This window comes from Pantherophis guttatus, chromosome 2 (assembly GCF_059756535.1).
Source record: "Pantherophis guttatus breed Tessera chromosome 2, ASM5975653v1, whole genome shotgun sequence".
Lineage (NCBI taxonomy): Eukaryota > Metazoa > Chordata > Lepidosauria > Squamata > Colubridae > Pantherophis > Pantherophis guttatus.
This window is the reverse complement of record NC_142064.1, coordinates 239,103,056-239,122,099: the sequence shown is the minus strand read 5'-3', so window position 1 is coordinate 239,122,099 and position 19,044 is coordinate 239,103,056. Positions and strand designations below refer to the sequence as shown.

Genomic DNA, 19,044 nt, shown 5'->3' with positions numbered 1-19,044 from the left:
CCAATTAGTGCACATTCCTTGTATTTTCTAGTTTACTAATGTGTTCCCAGCTCCTCTAAGAATTTGTTTCCTGACAATTCACCCTGAAAGATTAGTTCCATGGATTGGTCCTTGGATTTTCACAGATTATTAGTAAGGAGGTGTTTTTATATGTTTACATTCAGTGCATTAGTTGGAATTGCTGCTGAGTCATTCTTTACTTGCAACTACATTAGCCATTGTGTCCTGAGATAAGCTACCTTGAAAGAGGGTTTGTTGGAGCAAAATGTTGCAATATTAATTGGTGTATGCTACTGGAGTGAAACTAATCAGTGTTTGTTATTGAAGAGATCCTGTTGAAGAATCAACAAGGCCCCCTCCCATACTGAAAAGTCTTCATAGGTGGTCAATTAATTTTTAGACCCGATTCAGAAAATTTAAAACTTAGGATCTAGCTACTTGAGGTAATTACTCACCCTTCTCCTATAAACCAACCCAATTGTTAAGATCTGCAGGAGAAACTGTATTCCATTTTCCTCACTGATTTTTCTTATAGATTATAGATTCTGCCCCTTTGGAACAGTTGGTTGATATGTAGTTTCTGTAATTGCATCTTTAAAACTGACATAACCATTTCAAAGGAATAGTTGTTTCTCCAACTTTGCATTTTTCCAAAACTTCTAGTGAAACATTTATTAGATTGTTAAAGGCTTGTGAAATCAGTATTCAGAGCAAGAAAATTATGCTATATGCCTCTGCACTCTTACTTGAGAGAAAGATCTGTTGAATAACACAGTCTACAGGGAGTCTTTGACTTATGACCACAATTGAGCACCAAATTTCCACTGCTAAGCAAGATAGTTGTTAAATGAGTTTTGCTCCGTTTTCCTTTCTTACCACACTTGTTAAGTAAATCACTGCAATTGTTACTAACTTTAGTAGTATGGTTAAGTGAATCTGGCTTCCTCATTGACTATTGTCAGAAGGGTGCAAAAAGGCCTGATACTGCAGCCATCATAAATACATGCCAGTTGCCAAGTGCGCAAATTTTGATCACGTAACAGTGCTGCTAAATGAAGTAACTAAATGAATGGTTGTAAGTCAAGGACTACCTGTACCTGTAAGCTAGTCAAGATACAACATGAACAAACTGGATCAAAGAAGATATTATATACTGTTAAGATCAGTCAAGAACAATGTCTAAATAGTTTCCAGGTGGATTTCAGCCTAACTTTTTTAAAAAAAAGTTATAAGGCTAACATTGACCTTATCTACTCCACCATTATCATCCAGCTGGTGGGTGGTTATGTCATTAATAGGGCCAACTTTTCATTGGCTCAGAGGTGGACAAATGACACATTATTCCAGTTGAGCTGGGGGCCAAGGGAAAAAATTGTACAACAGCTCCAAGCATTCTTTACATATGAATAAACTTACACCTGCTGAGTATAAATCTTTGCCTTGAAAAGGAAGGAAGGACAATGTGCAAGGATGAAAGAGTAAAGGAGAGCTCTAGGGCACATTGTTGGTATAAACAAATAAAGGCTTCGCCGTGCCTTTATTATTTATAAATAACTCAAGGGAGGAAAGGTACCTAATACTCCTCCCTCCTATTTTCCCTCAACAGGTGCATTGGGCTGAGAAACAATGTTCCAAGTCACCAGGCTGGTTTTTTTATGCCTAAAGTAGAATTAGAACTCATCTCCTCATTCTGAGGCCAGGACCTTAACCACTAGTTTAGATTTTCTTTTTCCTAAATCTCACTTCAATCACTTTTGCTAATTATGTATCACTTTTTTTTTTGACACATTATCACTTTTGTTTACCCTAACAGAAAATAACATGGTGGATACATATGAAATACACTTCCTGTATATTATAATTATGTTTATCCCACAAGCATAAATACACCTTGGCCTTTAAAAAAAAAAAAGTATGTTTAAGTTCATTTCAGCTCTTCAATAAATTTCATCTGTCTGCTCCTCCATGCTTCCAACAAGGTCATCATCATTCAATCTAATGGAACTGAAGTCTGACCTTACTCTTCACTCAAATTCTTAGATGGGGTCGCATCCTGAAACACTAAAGCCAACTCAATTATTCTGTTTTAACAGTAAAATCTCCAATCAGAGGTATTTCACAGAATGTTTTGAAGGAGAGAGAAATATATATATATATATATATATATATATATATATATATATATATATATATGTGTGTGTGTGTGTGTGTGTGTGTGTGTGTGTATGAAGTTGCTTTAGGAAAAGAAACAGAATGTTCTTAGGTATCTTCAAAAAGCACATCAGGAAGGAAGGAGTGGAGGTTTTTTTTTTAACTAACTAACTATAGTATCGCTAAGTATTGCTGCAATGTCCACAAGAAAAAAACTGGTTACAGAATTATAGATGTCAACTGGTGCCAATTTTTTGGGGCTATCAATAACAATTATTGGAAAAATACATTTACTCACATACTTATCGGCTCTCCACTCATGTAAATTAGGGAATGACCCTAACGATTTGAGATTATGTATTTACATAACAGGGATGTTACTATTCATGATTAATGTCAGTATTATTTTTAATTTATTCTATGTCTATTGCTGGTCGAGGACCGTAATAAAGTTTTATTCAAAGTTTTTAACTAAGTCACTCTCTCTCTCTCTCTCTCTGTATCTCTCTCTCTCTGTGCTAATTTTGCAGGCAAAGCAACCATAAATGCAAGGCTGATGAACTTGGCCAGCCCCGTCGCTCTTAACCAGGTTTTGCTGACGTCTCGCTGCCGCCTCTTGTAGCGCTGTTGCTGCCGCTCCTGCCGCAGAAAGCCGGATGGGAGAGTCACTATGGACGTGCAAGTCGCGCCGCTGAGATCGTGGGACGATTTCATCCCGGGCCACGACCGCTTCGCCGTGCCGGATTTCAAAGACATCTCCAAATGGAACAACCGGGTGGTCAGCAACCTGCTCTATTACCAGACCAATTACCTCGTGGTGGCTGCCGTGGTGTTTTCCATCGTGGGGTAAGCGCGCGCCTCGGAGGATGAGTGGCGTGGAACCCCGGGAATAGCTTTGTCCCCTAAAGCTAAGCAGGGCAACGCGAAGATATATATAAATATATATATATATATATATTGCCCCCTGCCCCCCATTGCAGAAGGATCGCCGTGGGGAGAGGGAAAAAAAGGACGGCATCGCTTGCAATGGGATTGCGCTTAGGCTGCCATTCTGATGTGGGAAGCAGCCCTATGGAGTAATAAGGCTTCCGGTTAAGGAGAGCTGCTCCCAAAATGCCTCGAACCATCTTCCCCCACCTGGAGCACCGCGGCCCCGTTGCAGTGACAACTCCCAGAATTAGGCCTACCTTCCCCGTTTTTAAGATGGAGGGAATATAACGTATGCGCAGTTGTTTGCCCTCGTCGTGCGTTTCCTAAAGTTTAACGAGGCTTGGTGATAAAGCAGCGAATGGGATGGTTTCAACAAGAGAGAGTTGGGCATGTTTGAGAATCTTGGATGTAATCTCAGGATAAATATTTAGATACAGTAAAGGCAGTCCGGTTTTCATTTTCAAGCTTCATTTTATAATTTTTTTAAAAAAGAAGCTATTTGTGCTTTATGTAATAAACTGCAAGAGATGCAGCTCCAGCAAAAAAAAAAAAAAAAGATTTAAAATTCCATTTTAAGAGTTGCCACATAAGGTTTTTGGTTTGCAGGCTTTCTAAGGTGTGGTTTGAGGTGGAGCAAGTAAACATTAAGTTTCTCTTTGGAGGCCATTGATGATGTAGGATGTGACTAATAGTATATATTTTGGCCGTCAAGTGGCCTTTAAAGGGATTATCAAAAAAAAAAAAATTCTTTAGTTTAAAATGGGTGTCTCTCTTTTTAAATGCAGCTGTATCTTTAAAATAGTGTTTTGTTTCTGCAGTGCTCATGGGAGCAGTAAAGATGAAATCATCACAGTGCTACTTTGTGTCTAGGGCATGTTTAGTATTTCAGTAGCCTTATTGATTAGTGCTACGTGAAAAAGTAAATGATGTGTCACTGTTTAAATAATTCAGCATTTCAAAAGCATTTCTCAGTTAATAACTATGGAGACATGACCTTTTGAGAGGATATAACTCTCCTTAAACATGAACACAATTTCCTCTGGGCTTGAAAAAATTATGAAATATGAAAATGCATTTGGTGCTACCATTGTATAAATAAAATGCAGCCAGATCACAGGTGGGTTCTACTTACCTTTACTACCGGTTCGCAACGGGATCGCGAACCGGTCCGAACCGGGGGTAACCCACCACTGAGCCAGATAATACATATTCAATATAACCAATGACGTTTGTTGGGTAATATTTTTGTCTTCGTGGAACATGCATTTATAGGTAGTCCTTGACTTACGACCAATTGAGTGCAAAAGCAAGACAGTTAAGTGAATTTTGCCCTTTATGGTTTTTCTTGTTACAGTTAAGTGAATTGCTGCAATTTGTTAAGTGAATCTGGCTTCCCCATTGATTTTGTCAGGTGGTTGCAAAAGATGATCACATGACCCCGGACACGGCAACCATCATAAATTCAGGCCACTTGCCAAGAATCCAAATTTTGATCATTTGACCATGGGGATGCTGCAACGGTTGTGTGAAAAATATTTTTATTTATTTATAAAATCTATTGGCTGCCCATCTTACCTTAGGGTAACTCTGAGAGGCTTACAGTTACATATAAGCTAAAACATAAAAAGTTAAAAACAAACATTAAAAATGGTCAGAAGTCACTTTTTTCCGTGCTGGTGTAATTTTGAACTGTTGCTAAACAAATAGTCATAAGTCAAGGACTATCTGTACTTCAAATGAAGGACCTGGTGGCTCAGCAGACTAAAAGCATTGTGATTAACACCAGCTGTCTGCAATTACTGTAAGTTCGAATCTCACCAGGCTCAAGGTTGACTCAGCCTTCCATCCTTTCTAAGGTAGGTGAAATGAGGACCCAGTTTGTGGGGGCAATAAGCTGACTTTGTATAAAACATACAAAAGAATGAAGGCTATTGCTTAAAGCATTGTAAGCCGCCCTGAGTCTCCGGAGAAGGGCGGCATATAAATCAAATTTAAAAAAAAAAATTACTGCTTAAATATTGTATGTTAATATATAAAATATATTCTATGTGACATAATATTGTATATCAACATACAATAGTCTATAACTAAAAGACATGTTATATAATGGAATGTGCACCTGCAGGAATGGGGGGAAGGGGTTAGCAACACAGGGCTTTCCCAGAGATCTGCCCAAATTCAGAGACTCCACAGTCCCAAGATGGATTAGGGAGGGGAAAGAGCTTAAGGTAGCAGCACCCTAGAATCTCTTGGTATATCTAGTAGATTAGAAGATTATAGCTTTAGTTTGGCAAGATTCTGTCCATTAGGTGTAATTAAAGGATTGGATTCAATTGGATTTTGCTGTCTTGTCTCAGGCTTGGGCCTGGCAAGTTAACAGTAAAATATTATACCCTGTTTTCCCCAAAATAAGACATCCCCTGATAATAAGCCCAATCGGGCTATTGAGCGCATGGCAATAAGGCCAAGTGCTTATTTCAGGGTTCAAAAAAAATATAAGACAGGGTCTTATTTTCGGGGAAACACAGTATAGATATTGTGGTAGACTGTGATTTTGATTTCAAACTTGTTTTTCAACCTTAAATAATAGTATAAAAGCAGCATATTCATAAAATCTCCCAATATTTTCTTCATGCTCTATGCTGTTTTTTGGCCAATTGTTTTTTGGCTAATCAGATATGTTCTAAGTTCCTTCATTTGGATAGAGGACAATGGGTGTATACCAGAAAATGAGACTTTTAGTAATGGTTATATACTAATGGTTTTATTTAGTAGTGGGTATCAATTTACCCTGTTTCCCCTAAAATAAGACATCCCCTAATAATAAGCCCAATCGGGCTTTTGAGTGCATGCACTAAAATAAGCCCTCTTTGAAAATATTTAAATGCATGGGCAGCCGGTCCCCACCATTTCCTCTAGTTTCCTCCACGTGCCCCAAAATAATAACACCTCTCCGAAAATAAGGCCAAGCGCTTATTTTGGGGTTCAAAAAAATATAGGACAGGGTCTTATCTTCGGGGAAACACGGGTAGTTTGCTACTGGTTCGTTCATGCGCAGAAACTTCTGCACAGAAGCGTCCAGGCGGGTGGGCAGAGCTTCCCGCCACTGCCGCTACCGGTTCGCCCAATCTGGGGCAAACTGGTAGCAACCAACCACTGGTTATATTGGTGTTTGTTTAAAGTGACTGGAGTCTAGTGTTGCGACTTATATCTTCTTCTCTAAAATTGAATTGGTATTCTCTACAGCATATGTGATCCACAGTGCTGCTTTATAATGCCCCCACCTCAGATAATGTTGGTTTGTTTCTTTGAAATGATTATATCACAACTATCTGTCCTCAACATTTATGACCGCTCACAGAAACAAAGCGGGCCTTTGAATATTTCCGTTGATGGGCAAGAGGCTATATGAGAAGTCAATTTTTTATGCATGATGTTTCTAAACCACCGATAATTTTACAGGTCACCGCTTGAAACTTGGCACCTTGCTACCTTCAGGATGGTCTTCTCCAAATAGAATTTGACCTGAAGAGGATGCTATGAGTTCTTACCCGTAGAGAAATCAAAGGGGTTGGAAACCCAGAAAATGACATTGACATTGGCAGCCCCCTCTGGGGTTAGTCTGCCCCCCATTCATTTATCCTTTCATTTGAAGACTTTCCTCTTCTGCAGGGCTTCCTCAGAGTGGTTTTGGATTCTTAAAATCATGCAGATATCCATATTCATAGGAACCCTTCCAGCAGTTATTGATACTTATAGTATTATGGGGGTTTGTACAGCCAAAATACTGGGCTGGGTTTATCATTTTTATTTTCTAAATATAAATATGGAGTCTATCAGGAAGCTAGAGGCATTCTGAGCCACAAAAACGATACTAAATTTAAATTTGTAGCTTGAAACTTCCGCTGTGGGTGAGCAGGAAGCTAGTGGAGGTGCCTGCATTGCTTTCTTGTGGTTCATATAACCAGCATTCTGCTTGCTGCTATATGTAGGTTGGAGTGTCAAAATAAAATGTATTGGAGAATGTTTTCTATTTCCTGTACAACAGATGTTAGAAGATAATCCAGTATCAGCTCGTTCGTTTGCTTGTTTATTCAGAGGAACCTTTAGCACAGGGGTGAAATGCTCCCAGTTCGGACCGGATTGCCCGATCCGGTAGCGATGGCGGCGGGTGGTTTGGAGAACCAGGGATTTGCAAAAATCCCTGCACGCCCCCCCCCCCCCGTTCCCAGCTGAGCCGCGCTCAGGGGTTTTTTTTTTTTTTACTTTTAAAAGCATTTGTTCTACAACCTCTTCGGCCGAAAAAATGCTTTTAAAAGTAAAAAGAAAAAGCCTCTGATAATCACACGGCTCAGCTGGGATCGTCAGAGGCTTCTAAAAGCATTTTTTTTCTGCAGCCTCTTAAGGTTGTAGAAAAAATGCTTTTAAAAGTAAAAAAAAAAAAGGCCACGCGCACCCAGTCACATTACCCACCACCACCACCACCACGAAGCCGCGCCCACAGAACCGGTAGTAACAAATTTTACATTTCACCACTGCTTTAGCATATTTGTTGCTGGTTTTGTGGTGCCACCAGCTGACTTTTGATGCAACATTTTCCACCCAGGGACACCTTTTATTTCTGAGCAGGAGCACAGAGCATCCATCAGTTGATTATTGATACTGGATACTTTCCTCTCCTGGCTCTTCCTGCCGTCACTATATATAACAAATAAATAAACAAACCTGTTCCTCAGTAAGGAGATCTAACGTTCTTCTCAAGTCTCCGGTTTGAACATTGTCTGCATAACATCAACCTCAGATTACCAGAGTACTACTAAGGTACTCTATATCTACAAAGAAATTTGTGCTGGCTGATAATACTCAGTAAATCTCTCTTGACAAGAACTATATTTATGGGGGGATCATATGAGTAACCTTGCTTCTGATATCATCTATGGTATATAATGACTATAGCTTGGAGAACTTCAGATGATATCAGGCCTGATGGATTACTTACCTTCAATAAGATGGTATCAATACTGAATGTCTGCCGTTGGAGAAGAAGCTATTTTGCAATGGCTTAACATTCTTTAAAAGTAACAATGCATACAGACTCCCTGATTCAACTGTTGCTCTTGCAAGACCAGATAATTGTAGGAAGCATACAGGGATAGGTTTGATAGGTGCTACACTGCTTCTTTTCTCAGTTTCGGAATGTGCTAGCAATTTAAATTCGGGGAAGAAAGTTTCCTGCCAGTCCAGGGCTTGCAATATTTATTCATTTATTTGGTGATTTATTTAATGAGATTTATCATTGTTGTTGTCGTCGTCAGCCATTCGGTCGTGTCCAACCCTCAGCCACTCCATGGACCAGCACTCTCCATGCTCTTCTGTCTTCTTTCAGATCTGCCACGGTCATCTCAATGTCATCTTTTATAGCAGGGGTGTCAAACTCGATTTCATTGAGGGCCACATCAGGGTTGTGTTTGACCTCAGGGACCTGGGATGGGCATGGTCAGCTCGATGTCCTGCAGCCCACGCATGGCCCTCCCGATCTCCATTTTCGCTGGCAGAGGGCTGCAGGAGGACATCACAGCCAAAAACGGAGCTCGGGAGAGCCTCCTGCAACCCTCTCCCGAGCTCCATTTTCGCTGGCAGAGGCACTGCGGACTGGTCCTTCACTGTTTCCAGGGTGGCCCCATGGGCCAGATCTAAACACCCATCTGGCTCGTGGGCCTTGAGTTTGACATTCCTGTTTTATAGTGTCCAGCCAGCAGGTACTAGGATGGCCCCTTTCTCTTTTTTCTGCTGATCATTCCCAGCAAGATTGACTCTTCAAATGAGTCAGCTTTCATGACATGACCAAAGTATGACAGTCTCTGTTTGGTGACCTTGGCTTCAAGTGATATTTTTGGTGAGGTTCGGTCTAGAACTTTTTTCTTTTTGTGGTTTTTGCAGTCCATGGGATGCATAATAGTCACCTCCAGAGCACCACAGTTCAAAGGCATCTACCCTTCTCCTATCTACATTTTTCAGGCCCAGGTTTCACAGCACAAGTAGCAATTGGAAAAATTATTATGTTAACTAATCTGAGTTTGGTTGTGAGGCTGATGTCTTTACTCTTCCAGACATTATTCATGACAGACATTGCAGTTCTTCCAAGTGTCTTCTGATCTTGGGATGCAGTCACCACTTTGGTTGATTTTAGAGCCCAGGAAAATGATTCTAATTTACTTTTTTTCCCCTAGTTAGTTGTTCAGTAAATTTTAAAAGTAATATGCCATTCAAATATTCATCCATTTTTTGCTATGTGTAATGTAAGTTAGTTTATGACTTGTTTCTAATTGTTTCACATCATTTGGTAAGGTACTTTCTGTTTTTAAACTGCTTTTCATTTGATGCAAGAAAGATAAACAACCTTCTCATAAATGCTTTATTAGCCTCCCATTTTGTGATTTAGAAGTTTCAGAAATTAAATTCCTGTTGACATTTCAATTTCTGTTGACACATATCTTTAATGTTGTCTCAAAAACTTATTAAATGGTTTTTATTACATTCGTTCAATCTGGAGATTTCCATGTTCAGTTTTACAATATTGGATTTGATCTGCATATATAGATGGTGCCACTTCTACATCAATGTTAATCAACCATGAATCTGAACTCCAACTCATATATTTTGGATTCAGGAATAAAATTTGTGACTGAAGAGTAGTAAATATACTCTGTTTATTGTCTCTGATTTGGATATGTGGAGATACAATGTCATATAGTTTGGGACAATGTGAATAAATTTTTAAATAATACTATTTAGTAAAGCTGATTTATCCAGAAGACAGTGGGGGAAGAAATATCCATCTGGTTCAATTCCAAGCTGGGAGAAAGGCACTGGAGACAAAATGGAGGCTGGCGGCTGATTGGAAAGAGGGTCCATTTATGGTACAACTGACAAAATGGAGTTATGAGTGAGAGGTTTTTATACCTTCTTTGGGCTGTCCACTTGAACTTTCTGTTCCTATTCAAGAACATGTATTCTATTGGCTGTTGTCAGACTCCCATGGGGCCATGTAGGGGTTTTTTGGGGTCATAACTGGCTCTATAGGCAAAGTACAAATCCTAGATGTTTGTCTCAGGCAGGGCCGGATTTTCCTATAGGCTAACTAGGCTTCAGCCTAGGGCCTCAAGATCAAGAGGGGCCTACATTCAAATTGTTAGCAAAATTAAAATTACACTTTCACTATAGGTGAAAGGGCCTCATAAGTGGAATAGCCTAGGGCCTCTTTTCATCTAAATCCGGCCCTGGTCTCAGGTAAGATTGGTTGAAGTCTCTGAGGGTGATGCAATGAAGGGATGTGGGCCGATTCCTATTGTGGCTGAGGGCTAATCCTATCTTTGTTCAGACCTTGCTGCAGGGAATTTCAAAATATCCTGTCTTGAATGGATTTCTGCCTGCAGAATTTGCTTTGCCTATGAATAGAGCTACCTAGATACTTGGCTTCTTTCAATAAGCTCTTTATCCCTTAAGTGCTGACATCTGCTGAGGCTATTAAGAAAGATGGGGGCTGCTTTCTGTCTCCAAGAGCATATGTCTCCATTTTTCCCTTTAGTGAAATATAATATTCTGCCTTTTTAATATTCCTCAAAATATTTCATTCTTCTGGGGTGGGGGTTAGCTTCCCGCAACAGAATAAAACACATTTGTATCCCAATTTTTAAAATATCATTTATATTTAAGAGTTAGAAATGGTTCATAACCCTTATTGGCCTTCTTAATAACTTCTTAATAAAAATTAATTTCTAAATTACAAAGATTCAAATCTTTGATTACAATGAAATGTACATCCAAATTGTAATATATGCTGCCAACTCAGCTATTCATTTTCTGCATTCCTTGAGCACCAGAAGCAGACCACTCAAAGGAAAAGTCTAGTCTGTTAGTAAAATGATTAATAGCAATTTTGAATCATTGAGTCACATTGGGATGATTGGGAATTACAGGAATTAAACCTACATATCTCACCTCTGTGGTTGTGCTGGTTTGGGATAATGAGAATTGGGAGTTATTGTCTGGCACATCTAGAAGGATCTGATTGGGGAAAAACTGATTTAAACACTATTTTTAAAGATTTTAAACTAGCTCTATAGGATCCTTGAAAATCTGAGTTGTTTCTATGACCTTGGTACACATCCTTAATTGGCTCCAGGAGGCTCAAAGAGTACCAAAAATTATGAGAACCAAACAAATTTTCCTCATAATAATGTAGTGTAGTCCTCATAATAATGTAGTGAGTTACAAGACAGCTGATACTGACAAATTGTAGCTTGTGCGTTGAGTACCAAACGAACAATGAGTACCAGGACAATGCGTCAAAATGTGTTGAGTACCAAATTCGATGAGCTTCAAAGCAGTTGAGTACCAAGGTACCACTGTATACCATATAAATTACATTTATTAAGGTAGAACATTTTAGATTGTGCATAGAAAGGTCCATGCCTTTTCTATGAATTGGAGAAGAGAGGGCAGTCATGCAGTCTTGAAACAAGTTGCAGCTGTTTTAAAAACAATTTCACACTCATACATGCTCCAAACCACCTTCTCAGAATAGAACTCAAAAGACCGCATAGCCGTAATAGATAGGGAAAATAAAATGATGAAATAAATTTCAGTGTGGATAGTTCTGAGAACAAGTCCTGGAATTGTTTACTTCGAACTATTTTAAAAATAAGATTCCATATGGTCACACACTAGATCAACCTACAAACATTTATGCAGTTAAATATTCTGAATGGCTAATCTTGGGACATGTTAATCGCTTACCATTAAGAGGGTATTTGTTGTTACAAAGTTTTTAAAAACCTAATCTTGGTTATGTTGTTTTATTCAGATGACATCACTAACTGTAATGTTGGAATCAATAACACATTCAATTCAAGAGACGTAAATATCAGTTTGAATTGCCCATGTATACAATTCCATCTTATTGTGGTTTCTATTTCCATTCACTGTCTGGAAAAACTAGGACGTTGAATGTTGACTCACTGCAGGGAAACATATGGCAACCTAGTAAACCTTTCCTGATCTCTTTCTGCCAAATCTAGTAAGGTTGCCAGCTGTCGTTATGATTACTGCTTTAAAATGTGCTGAATCTTTCTAGGCAGGAAATCATCCTTGCCTAAGAAGAATACATTATTTTAAATAAAGCAGCCAGAGAGAAGAAATCGTGGTGCTTTTATTTTATTTATTTGATTTACATGCCAATCACACTGTCGAGCAACTCTAGGCAGTTTACAATGTCACGAAATAATGAGAATATTAAAAAAAAAAGCATTAAAAGTGAAAGCTTTCCCTGCCTTATACTTATTTACTTGAGTTCATATCAGGGATCAGTCAGATCCACACCTGGTCTTTCTCTTCTGGTGCCCCAGGCATTGTTTCTGATGCTTTACTTCCGAGGATTTGCAGGAAAGTAATGTACACCCTGAGACTGTCACGTTGAAAGACAATCAGCAACCTGTCAAAATATTGAAAAACATCCTAAGCAACATCTGAAGGTGCTTCGGATCCATCAGGTGCCTCATGGGTGCTGCCCCATTTGGGGGGGGGGGTGTTCCTAAGTAGCAGTTAATTTTGCTTAGACCAGAAGTGACCTGACCATGCGTGACAGGGGATTCAGTACGATGTTCCTTGTGACAAATGTGAGTGTTAATGTACAACCACCTTCATGTGTCAGACCAGAGTTTCTAGCAGCTATAAAATGATTGGTCAGGGCTCGGTTAATGCTTCCATTAAACAATCCTCTGAAGTTGATTAATCTGAGAGAGTGTGACTCCTCTTTGCCTCTCTGGCGTGTAGCCAAGTCAAAAATTACTGTCTCCAAAATGTGGTAGCTCAGGTGTAATCTGGAAGCCAAAAACCAATGTAATTTCGTATCAGTTGAGTTAAATTCCTTGCTCTGCATCCTGCTAGAAATGTGATATTTGTACTGCATTAGTTTGTGACTCGCCAAACTAATAGCAGCTCATCAATCAATGCTTCTAGGTGTAGGTATTTATTTAGCATATGGCATACAATGTCAGGGAAATCTACACATGCTGGACATAATTCAGTCTTGACAACCTAAATTGCTAGTTCATTCGGCACTTCCGTGCCTATCCTTGGTGTACCACAGGGGGCGAACTAGCTTACACCAGCAAACTAGTGGCATTCAGGTTGCTGACTCTTCCAGGTTCCCCCACTGGTCTCTTCTCGCTTCTTCATCGTGACTTGTGTCATGATGGCTCATGTCCAGCCAGGTCAAGTGCTGGTTTCTGCACTCTGCGCACACAAACACAGCTAGGTTTTTCCCACTGAAGTGGTACCCATTTATCTACTTGCAGTATCACATGCTTTTGAATTGCTGGGTGGGCAGGAGCCAGGGAGCATGCAGTGGGAGCTTGGCTCATCTCAAAGAGCCGGTCTTGAACGGCTGGAGTGCAGACCATTAAGCTGCTGTGCCACCGCATCCCCTAGGTCAGGGTGTCAAACTCGATTTAATGGAGGGCCGCATCAGGGTTGTGTTTGACCTGGGGGGCCAGGGTGGGCCTGGCCAGGGTGGGCCTGGCCAGCTCAATGTCACTCGTGTCAGGGGCGCCTGTGGTGGCCCGAACACTCTGCCAGTGAAAACAGGCTCCCGAGCTCCATTTTCAGCTGCAACAGCCTCCTGCAACCCTCTGCCAGTCAAAATGGAGCTCAGGAGAGCTGTGTGCAGCCCTCGCAAGCTCTGTTTTTGCTAGCAGAGGCACCACGGGCCAGTACTTCACTGTTTCCAGGGCGACCCTGTGGGCCAGATTGAAGCACCCGCAGGCCAGATCTGGCCCCCGGGCCTTGATTTTGACACTCCTGCCCTAGGTGTAGATTAAACATGTACACGTAGATTAGGCTCTGGACAACATTAGAAAGATAGCTTTGCATGCTGCTCAACTAATCCCCTACTGAGTCTTGGCCTAATATTTCTGAGCTAACTTTTAAACTAAGTTGTTGCAATAATTTTTTTTTTTTTTTTGGTACTAAATGCAGTATACAAAGCTTACTTTTTTAGAGCGACATTCCCTATGAAATAAATATACAGCAGTGATTTCTGCCTGGTTAACTGTTCAGTTTTTCCAGGCAGAATTTCCAGAAAGGTATTTTTTCCCGTTCTCTAAATATAGCTGACCAGAAGTGACTCAGACATTGAACAGAGACCGCTTGTAGTACGACGCTCTGGATTTCAAATGAGTGACAACAACAGGTGGTCAACAACTGATGTGAAGGAAAAGTGACTGACACTTGCTAATTCCAGCTGTATCTGTGGCATCCAATATTTTGACAATCTTAAACGAACTGAACCCTATTGGTTGTTTATGAGAGTGGACACTAGTGGACGTGTCATAGCAGGCAGTGTTCCAGAATTAGCTTTGGATAGGACATCAAGAATGGTTCATTCACAAACTGGGCAGTTTAGAACAGGACGTATTTCTTTGCCCAGAACATAGCTGGCAACCCAAATATACTTCATAGTACAACATTATTACGGATGTTTCACCATGACCATAGTCAAAAATCCAGTGGTCTGTTCTTCCGTGTTGTCTCGTAAGAGTTGCCTTTGGTTTATTATCCTTCTTTGACTAAACAAAGATAGATCATGATATTATTTTCCAAAACTTTTCCAATAATTTACCTATGATCAGTGGTCAAACTATAGTTTCCTTTGATGCAGATAAGGAAGATGACATTTGTGGATCTAATGCAGCCATCCCCAATTAAATGTCTGCCATACTGTCTAGGGATGATGTGACTGGTCATTTGGCATTTCTGAAGGATGTTTTAGAGAAAATTGAATAAATACTTGAATTAGATACACACCCACACACACACACAGAGAGAGCATTGTATAAATGAAGACAACAGTTCAAGAGTCTTGGTGTATATATTTTTCATTGTTAATCATTCACTAACTATATTTCTCTGCCATTTGGAGTTTACTTCCTGAGCTATGTTAGGTTTTTAGGATGCAAATAACTTTGAAACCATCTTATTTATTTGAAGTGTAATGCGGTGTGTTTGTATTCTGCTGTTCGATTTAATTATAAATATTTTTCAAACGTGTATTCCATCTGATTCCCAGTGACTTTGGGCAGCTTTCAACAATCTGCATTAACAGAAGGATTAGGTTGCATTAACAGAGGGATAGAATCAAGATCACATGAAGTGTTAATACCACTTTATAAAGCCATGGGAAGACCACACTTGGAATACTGCATCCAGTTTTGGTCGCCACGATGTAAAAAAGATGTTGAGACTCTAGAAAGAGTGCAGAGAAGAGCAACAAAGATGATTAGGGGACTAGAGACTAAAACTTATAAAGAACGGTTGCTGAAATTGGGTATATCTGTTTAATGAAAAGAAGGACTTGGGGTGACTTGAGAGCAGTGTTCCAATATGTCCGGGGCTGCCACAAAGAAGAGGGAGTTAAGCTATTCTCCAAAGCACCTGAGGGCAGGACAAGAAGCAATGGGTGGAAACTAAACCCCCAGGAGGCCATACAGCTCAGAGACAGAGAGTCTGAAGCCAAGAGGCTCAATGGTTCTACTTGGGTATGAAGAAGCTGGCTTGTCCTGTTGTGCCATTCTCACTTGTTCTGCCCTGTTCACCATTGTCCATATCTTTGCAGGTTTCTGAATCCCCTGAATATGCTGCTTGGCATCCTTGTGGTGATCCTGGTCTTCACAGCATTCGTGTTTGCATCCCACAAAAAAGACTTCATTTGCAAGTTTAAGAAGCACTACCCTGCTGCCTTTGTCATAGCAATTATGTTACTGAGCTACATCCTGATATCCTTTTTCGGAGGCGTCATGGTGTTTCTGTTTGGAATCACGTTTCCTTTGTTCTGTGAGTTTTTCTTATATTGTCCATAGCCAAGCATAAAACTGAATGTCAGTTCCTTCTGCAGCTGCTTTCATTTCTCTCCATAAAACGTTAGGTGTCAAGAAACATTTCTCATTAACTGCAAATAGACAGAGACATCAGTAGATGCTTTTACTGGTGATATTCAGGTGCAGGGATTTTTATTTACAGTCTAGATGGCAGGGTAACAGTTTTAACTGTGAAGCCTCCAGCCACGTTTAGCAGTATTTTCTTTTGTTTGCCCCCAAGAGTTTTGGGGCTAGATTGGTGGCTGTATGAATTGGATTAATAAATACATAAATACCTGGCTGGCTGTTCATTTAGATCAGAGGTCTTCAAACTTGGCAGCTTTAAGACTTGTGGACTTCAACTCCCAGAATTCTCCAGTCAGCTATGCTGGCTGGAGAATTCTGGGAGTTGAAGTCCACAAGTCTTAAAGCTGCCAAGTTTGGGGACCCCTGATTTAGATGAACTAATATTACATTAATTGGACTGGGCTAGATTGCAGAACTCCATCACCAGCGGAACAAAAAATCAATAATCTCTTCATTCAGAATCAAGGATCTGAAAAATATAAATGTTACGTTTTGCGTACGCATGATAAGATTTTGTTTCCAAGTGGATTTTGTTTTTCTCAGTGGCTAGGTTAGCCAAAACTGTTGCTAATAGGAGTCTTAGAAAGGATTTACTTACAATTCATAATTTCAACTTGAACAAGAAGCTATTCTGTTACTGTTAACCCAGGATAAAAAGTCTCTCACAAGCATATAATTTATTCCTTATTTGAGTACATTGAATGATGTGGTTGACATATCATGTTAAGCTATGATATTGAATAAATGCAATGTTAATATGCAATAAACCACAGTTGGTTTGGTTCACTCAATGCACTGAGCCAGTGTTTTTCAACCGTGGCGGTTTGAAGATATGTGGACTTCAACTCCAAGTTCAGGAGTTTTGAAGTCCAATGTCTTCAAGTCATCAAGGCTGAAAACACCGCACTAAACCATAAACTTTAGTTCACAAGTTTCAGTGGCTGGGTTCATACACTCCGTTAAGAATGCCAAACCAAACCAAACATTTTAGGATTTAGCATGCTATATGACAATTCTGTCATATAGCATGCTAAGAACACGGTGGCTCAGTGGCTAACCGTGAGATTGTTGATCGAAAAGTCGGCAGTTCAGTGGTTCAAATCCCTAGTGCCGTGTAACAGGGTGAGGTCCCGTTACTTGTCCCAGCTTCTGCAGTTCGAAAGCACGTAAAAAATGCAAGGAGAAAAATAGGGACCACCTTTGGTGGGAAGGTAACAGCGTTCTGTGCGCCTTTGGCATTTAGTCATGCTGGCCACATGACCACGGAGACGTCTTCTGACAGCGCTGGCTCTTCGGCTTTGAAACGGAGATGAGCACTGCCCTTAGAGTCGGGAACGACTAGCACATATGTGCGAGGGAAACCTTTACCTTTATGACAATTCTGAAATTCAATAAAAAAAATTGACTGGGTTCACAGATCATACACAAAGTGCGGCTCATGGTATTTGTTTTTTTTTTAACTTGATATATGAATGCATCTTATAGCTTATCAATCAAGATTTATAGCTTAGACTATTGTGGTTTAGTTGACCAATTATGATTTTTTTTTAAAAAAACCTGACTATTGCTTTAACACAGTTATGTCAATTGAGCAGTTATGTTGGTTGCCACTGTAACAGTGTCAAGTCTTTTTCGCCAGTTATCTAAGTGAAGAATACCTGTGGTTTACTCTTGCTTTCCTTTCCCTAGTGATGTTTCTTCATGCATCCTTGAGGCTTCGAAATATAAAGAACAAGATGGAGAACAAGATAGAAAGCATTGGTTTAAAGAAGACTCCCATGGGAATTATCCTGGATCTTCTTGAACAACAGGAGGAGACCATTTCCAAACTAGCCGATTACCTGGCTAAAGCAAAGGATTAATTAAACAGGCAGTTTATATTGGGGAATTTGTTCATTTTGTCCAACATCATTTCTCAGTCTGTGAGCGGGAAGTCAATGCAGACTGTAAGAGTTGAAGTATGGCAAAATAAAACACCCCAAGTGGTCCAAGTTTCCTCTGCACAGGGTGGTAGTGTCCCGTTTATAACCTGTCAAAAGTATCTGAGGTACAAATGCATTGGGTAATTTACAGCAGGGGTCTCCAACCTTGGCAACTTTAAGCCTGGTGGACTTCAACTCCCAGAATTCCCCAGTCAGCTTTGGGAATTCTGGGAGTTGAAGTCCGCCAGACTTAAAGTTGCCAAGGTTGGAGACCCCTGATTTATGGCACTCACTAATGTAGAAAGGTAGACTTAACTTCTTTCAGACTCTTTTATCTCTATGTTAAGTATTTTCCAAACTGCCTATTTTGTGGCCATTCTAAATGCACAGTATTCTTTTGACCTTCAAGCAACATGACTGTGCTACTGCACATATCCAAACGACTGTTTTTGAGTGCAAAAATAAATCTTAATTTATGTACATCCTTTTGAGTGGGACGTGGTTTCCCTATGGAGAAATAGAGACCTGCAATTAGAAGTATGATATGCCCATTTTGTTGTGGGATATTTGAATCCGTCTCCCATCTAGCAGCTGAATCCTTCCCCACTCCCCCTGCATGAGTTGCAAGCTTGCACAGATAACACCTAGCCAATAACATTCCTTCTTTGTTCTTTCTGTATGCATATGAAGAATTGTACTGTTGGGGGCAGATTTTGTAACAGGAGGAACATGACTTTCTGTGCATGCCCACGCACAGGTATTATACATGCTTTAGTAATAATATTTAGTAATTGTCAGGCTTGAGATCTGCCATTACATAGAATTATGAATCTCCTTGAGTGTATGACTGGAAAACCAAATCTTATTGTTTGTTAATATCTCATACTGACACTTGATTTAAATTTTGTGCAAGAAAAATAAATAATATTTAAAGTACCACAAACTTCTTCCTTTCCTTTTTCTGTTCCACTTACATGCAACATTATTTATGCTGCAAACAGCAAGTTAGAAAAGAAACTCATCCAATTCTTTCTTTGTGA

The 19,044-nt window shown here is 39.9% G+C and overlaps 1 protein-coding gene across 1 annotated transcript; it reads left to right on the top strand.

Annotated features, from left to right (window-relative positions):
- The first annotated feature begins 2,681 nt into the window (after positions 1-2,681).
- ARL6IP5 (ARF like GTPase 6 interacting protein 5) lies at positions 2,682-18,947 on the top strand. Its single transcript, XM_034440600.3, has 3 exons — positions 2,682-2,997; positions 15,755-15,972; positions 17,772-18,947. The coding sequence occupies exons 1-3, from the start codon at positions 2,822-2,824 to the stop codon at positions 17,942-17,944; spliced, it is 567 nt and encodes a 188-aa protein (XP_034296491.1). The 5' UTR covers positions 2,682-2,821; the 3' UTR covers positions 17,945-18,947.
- The last annotated feature ends 97 nt before the right edge of the window (positions 18,948-19,044 follow it).

Excerpts from the sequence above, each read along its gene's own strand:
- ARL6IP5 (XM_034440600.3), top strand. The coding sequence starts at position 2,822 with ATGGACGTGCAAGTCGCGCCGCTGAGATCGTGGGACGATTTCATCCCG. Across the intron at positions 2,998-15,754 it reads GTGGTGTTTTCCATCGTGGG|GTTTCTGAATCCCCTGAATA; the intron begins GTAAGCGCGCGC and ends ATATCTTTGCAG. Across the intron at positions 15,973-17,771 it reads AATCACGTTTCCTTTGTTCT|TGATGTTTCTTCATGCATCC; the intron begins GTGAGTTTTTCT and ends TCCTTTCCCTAG.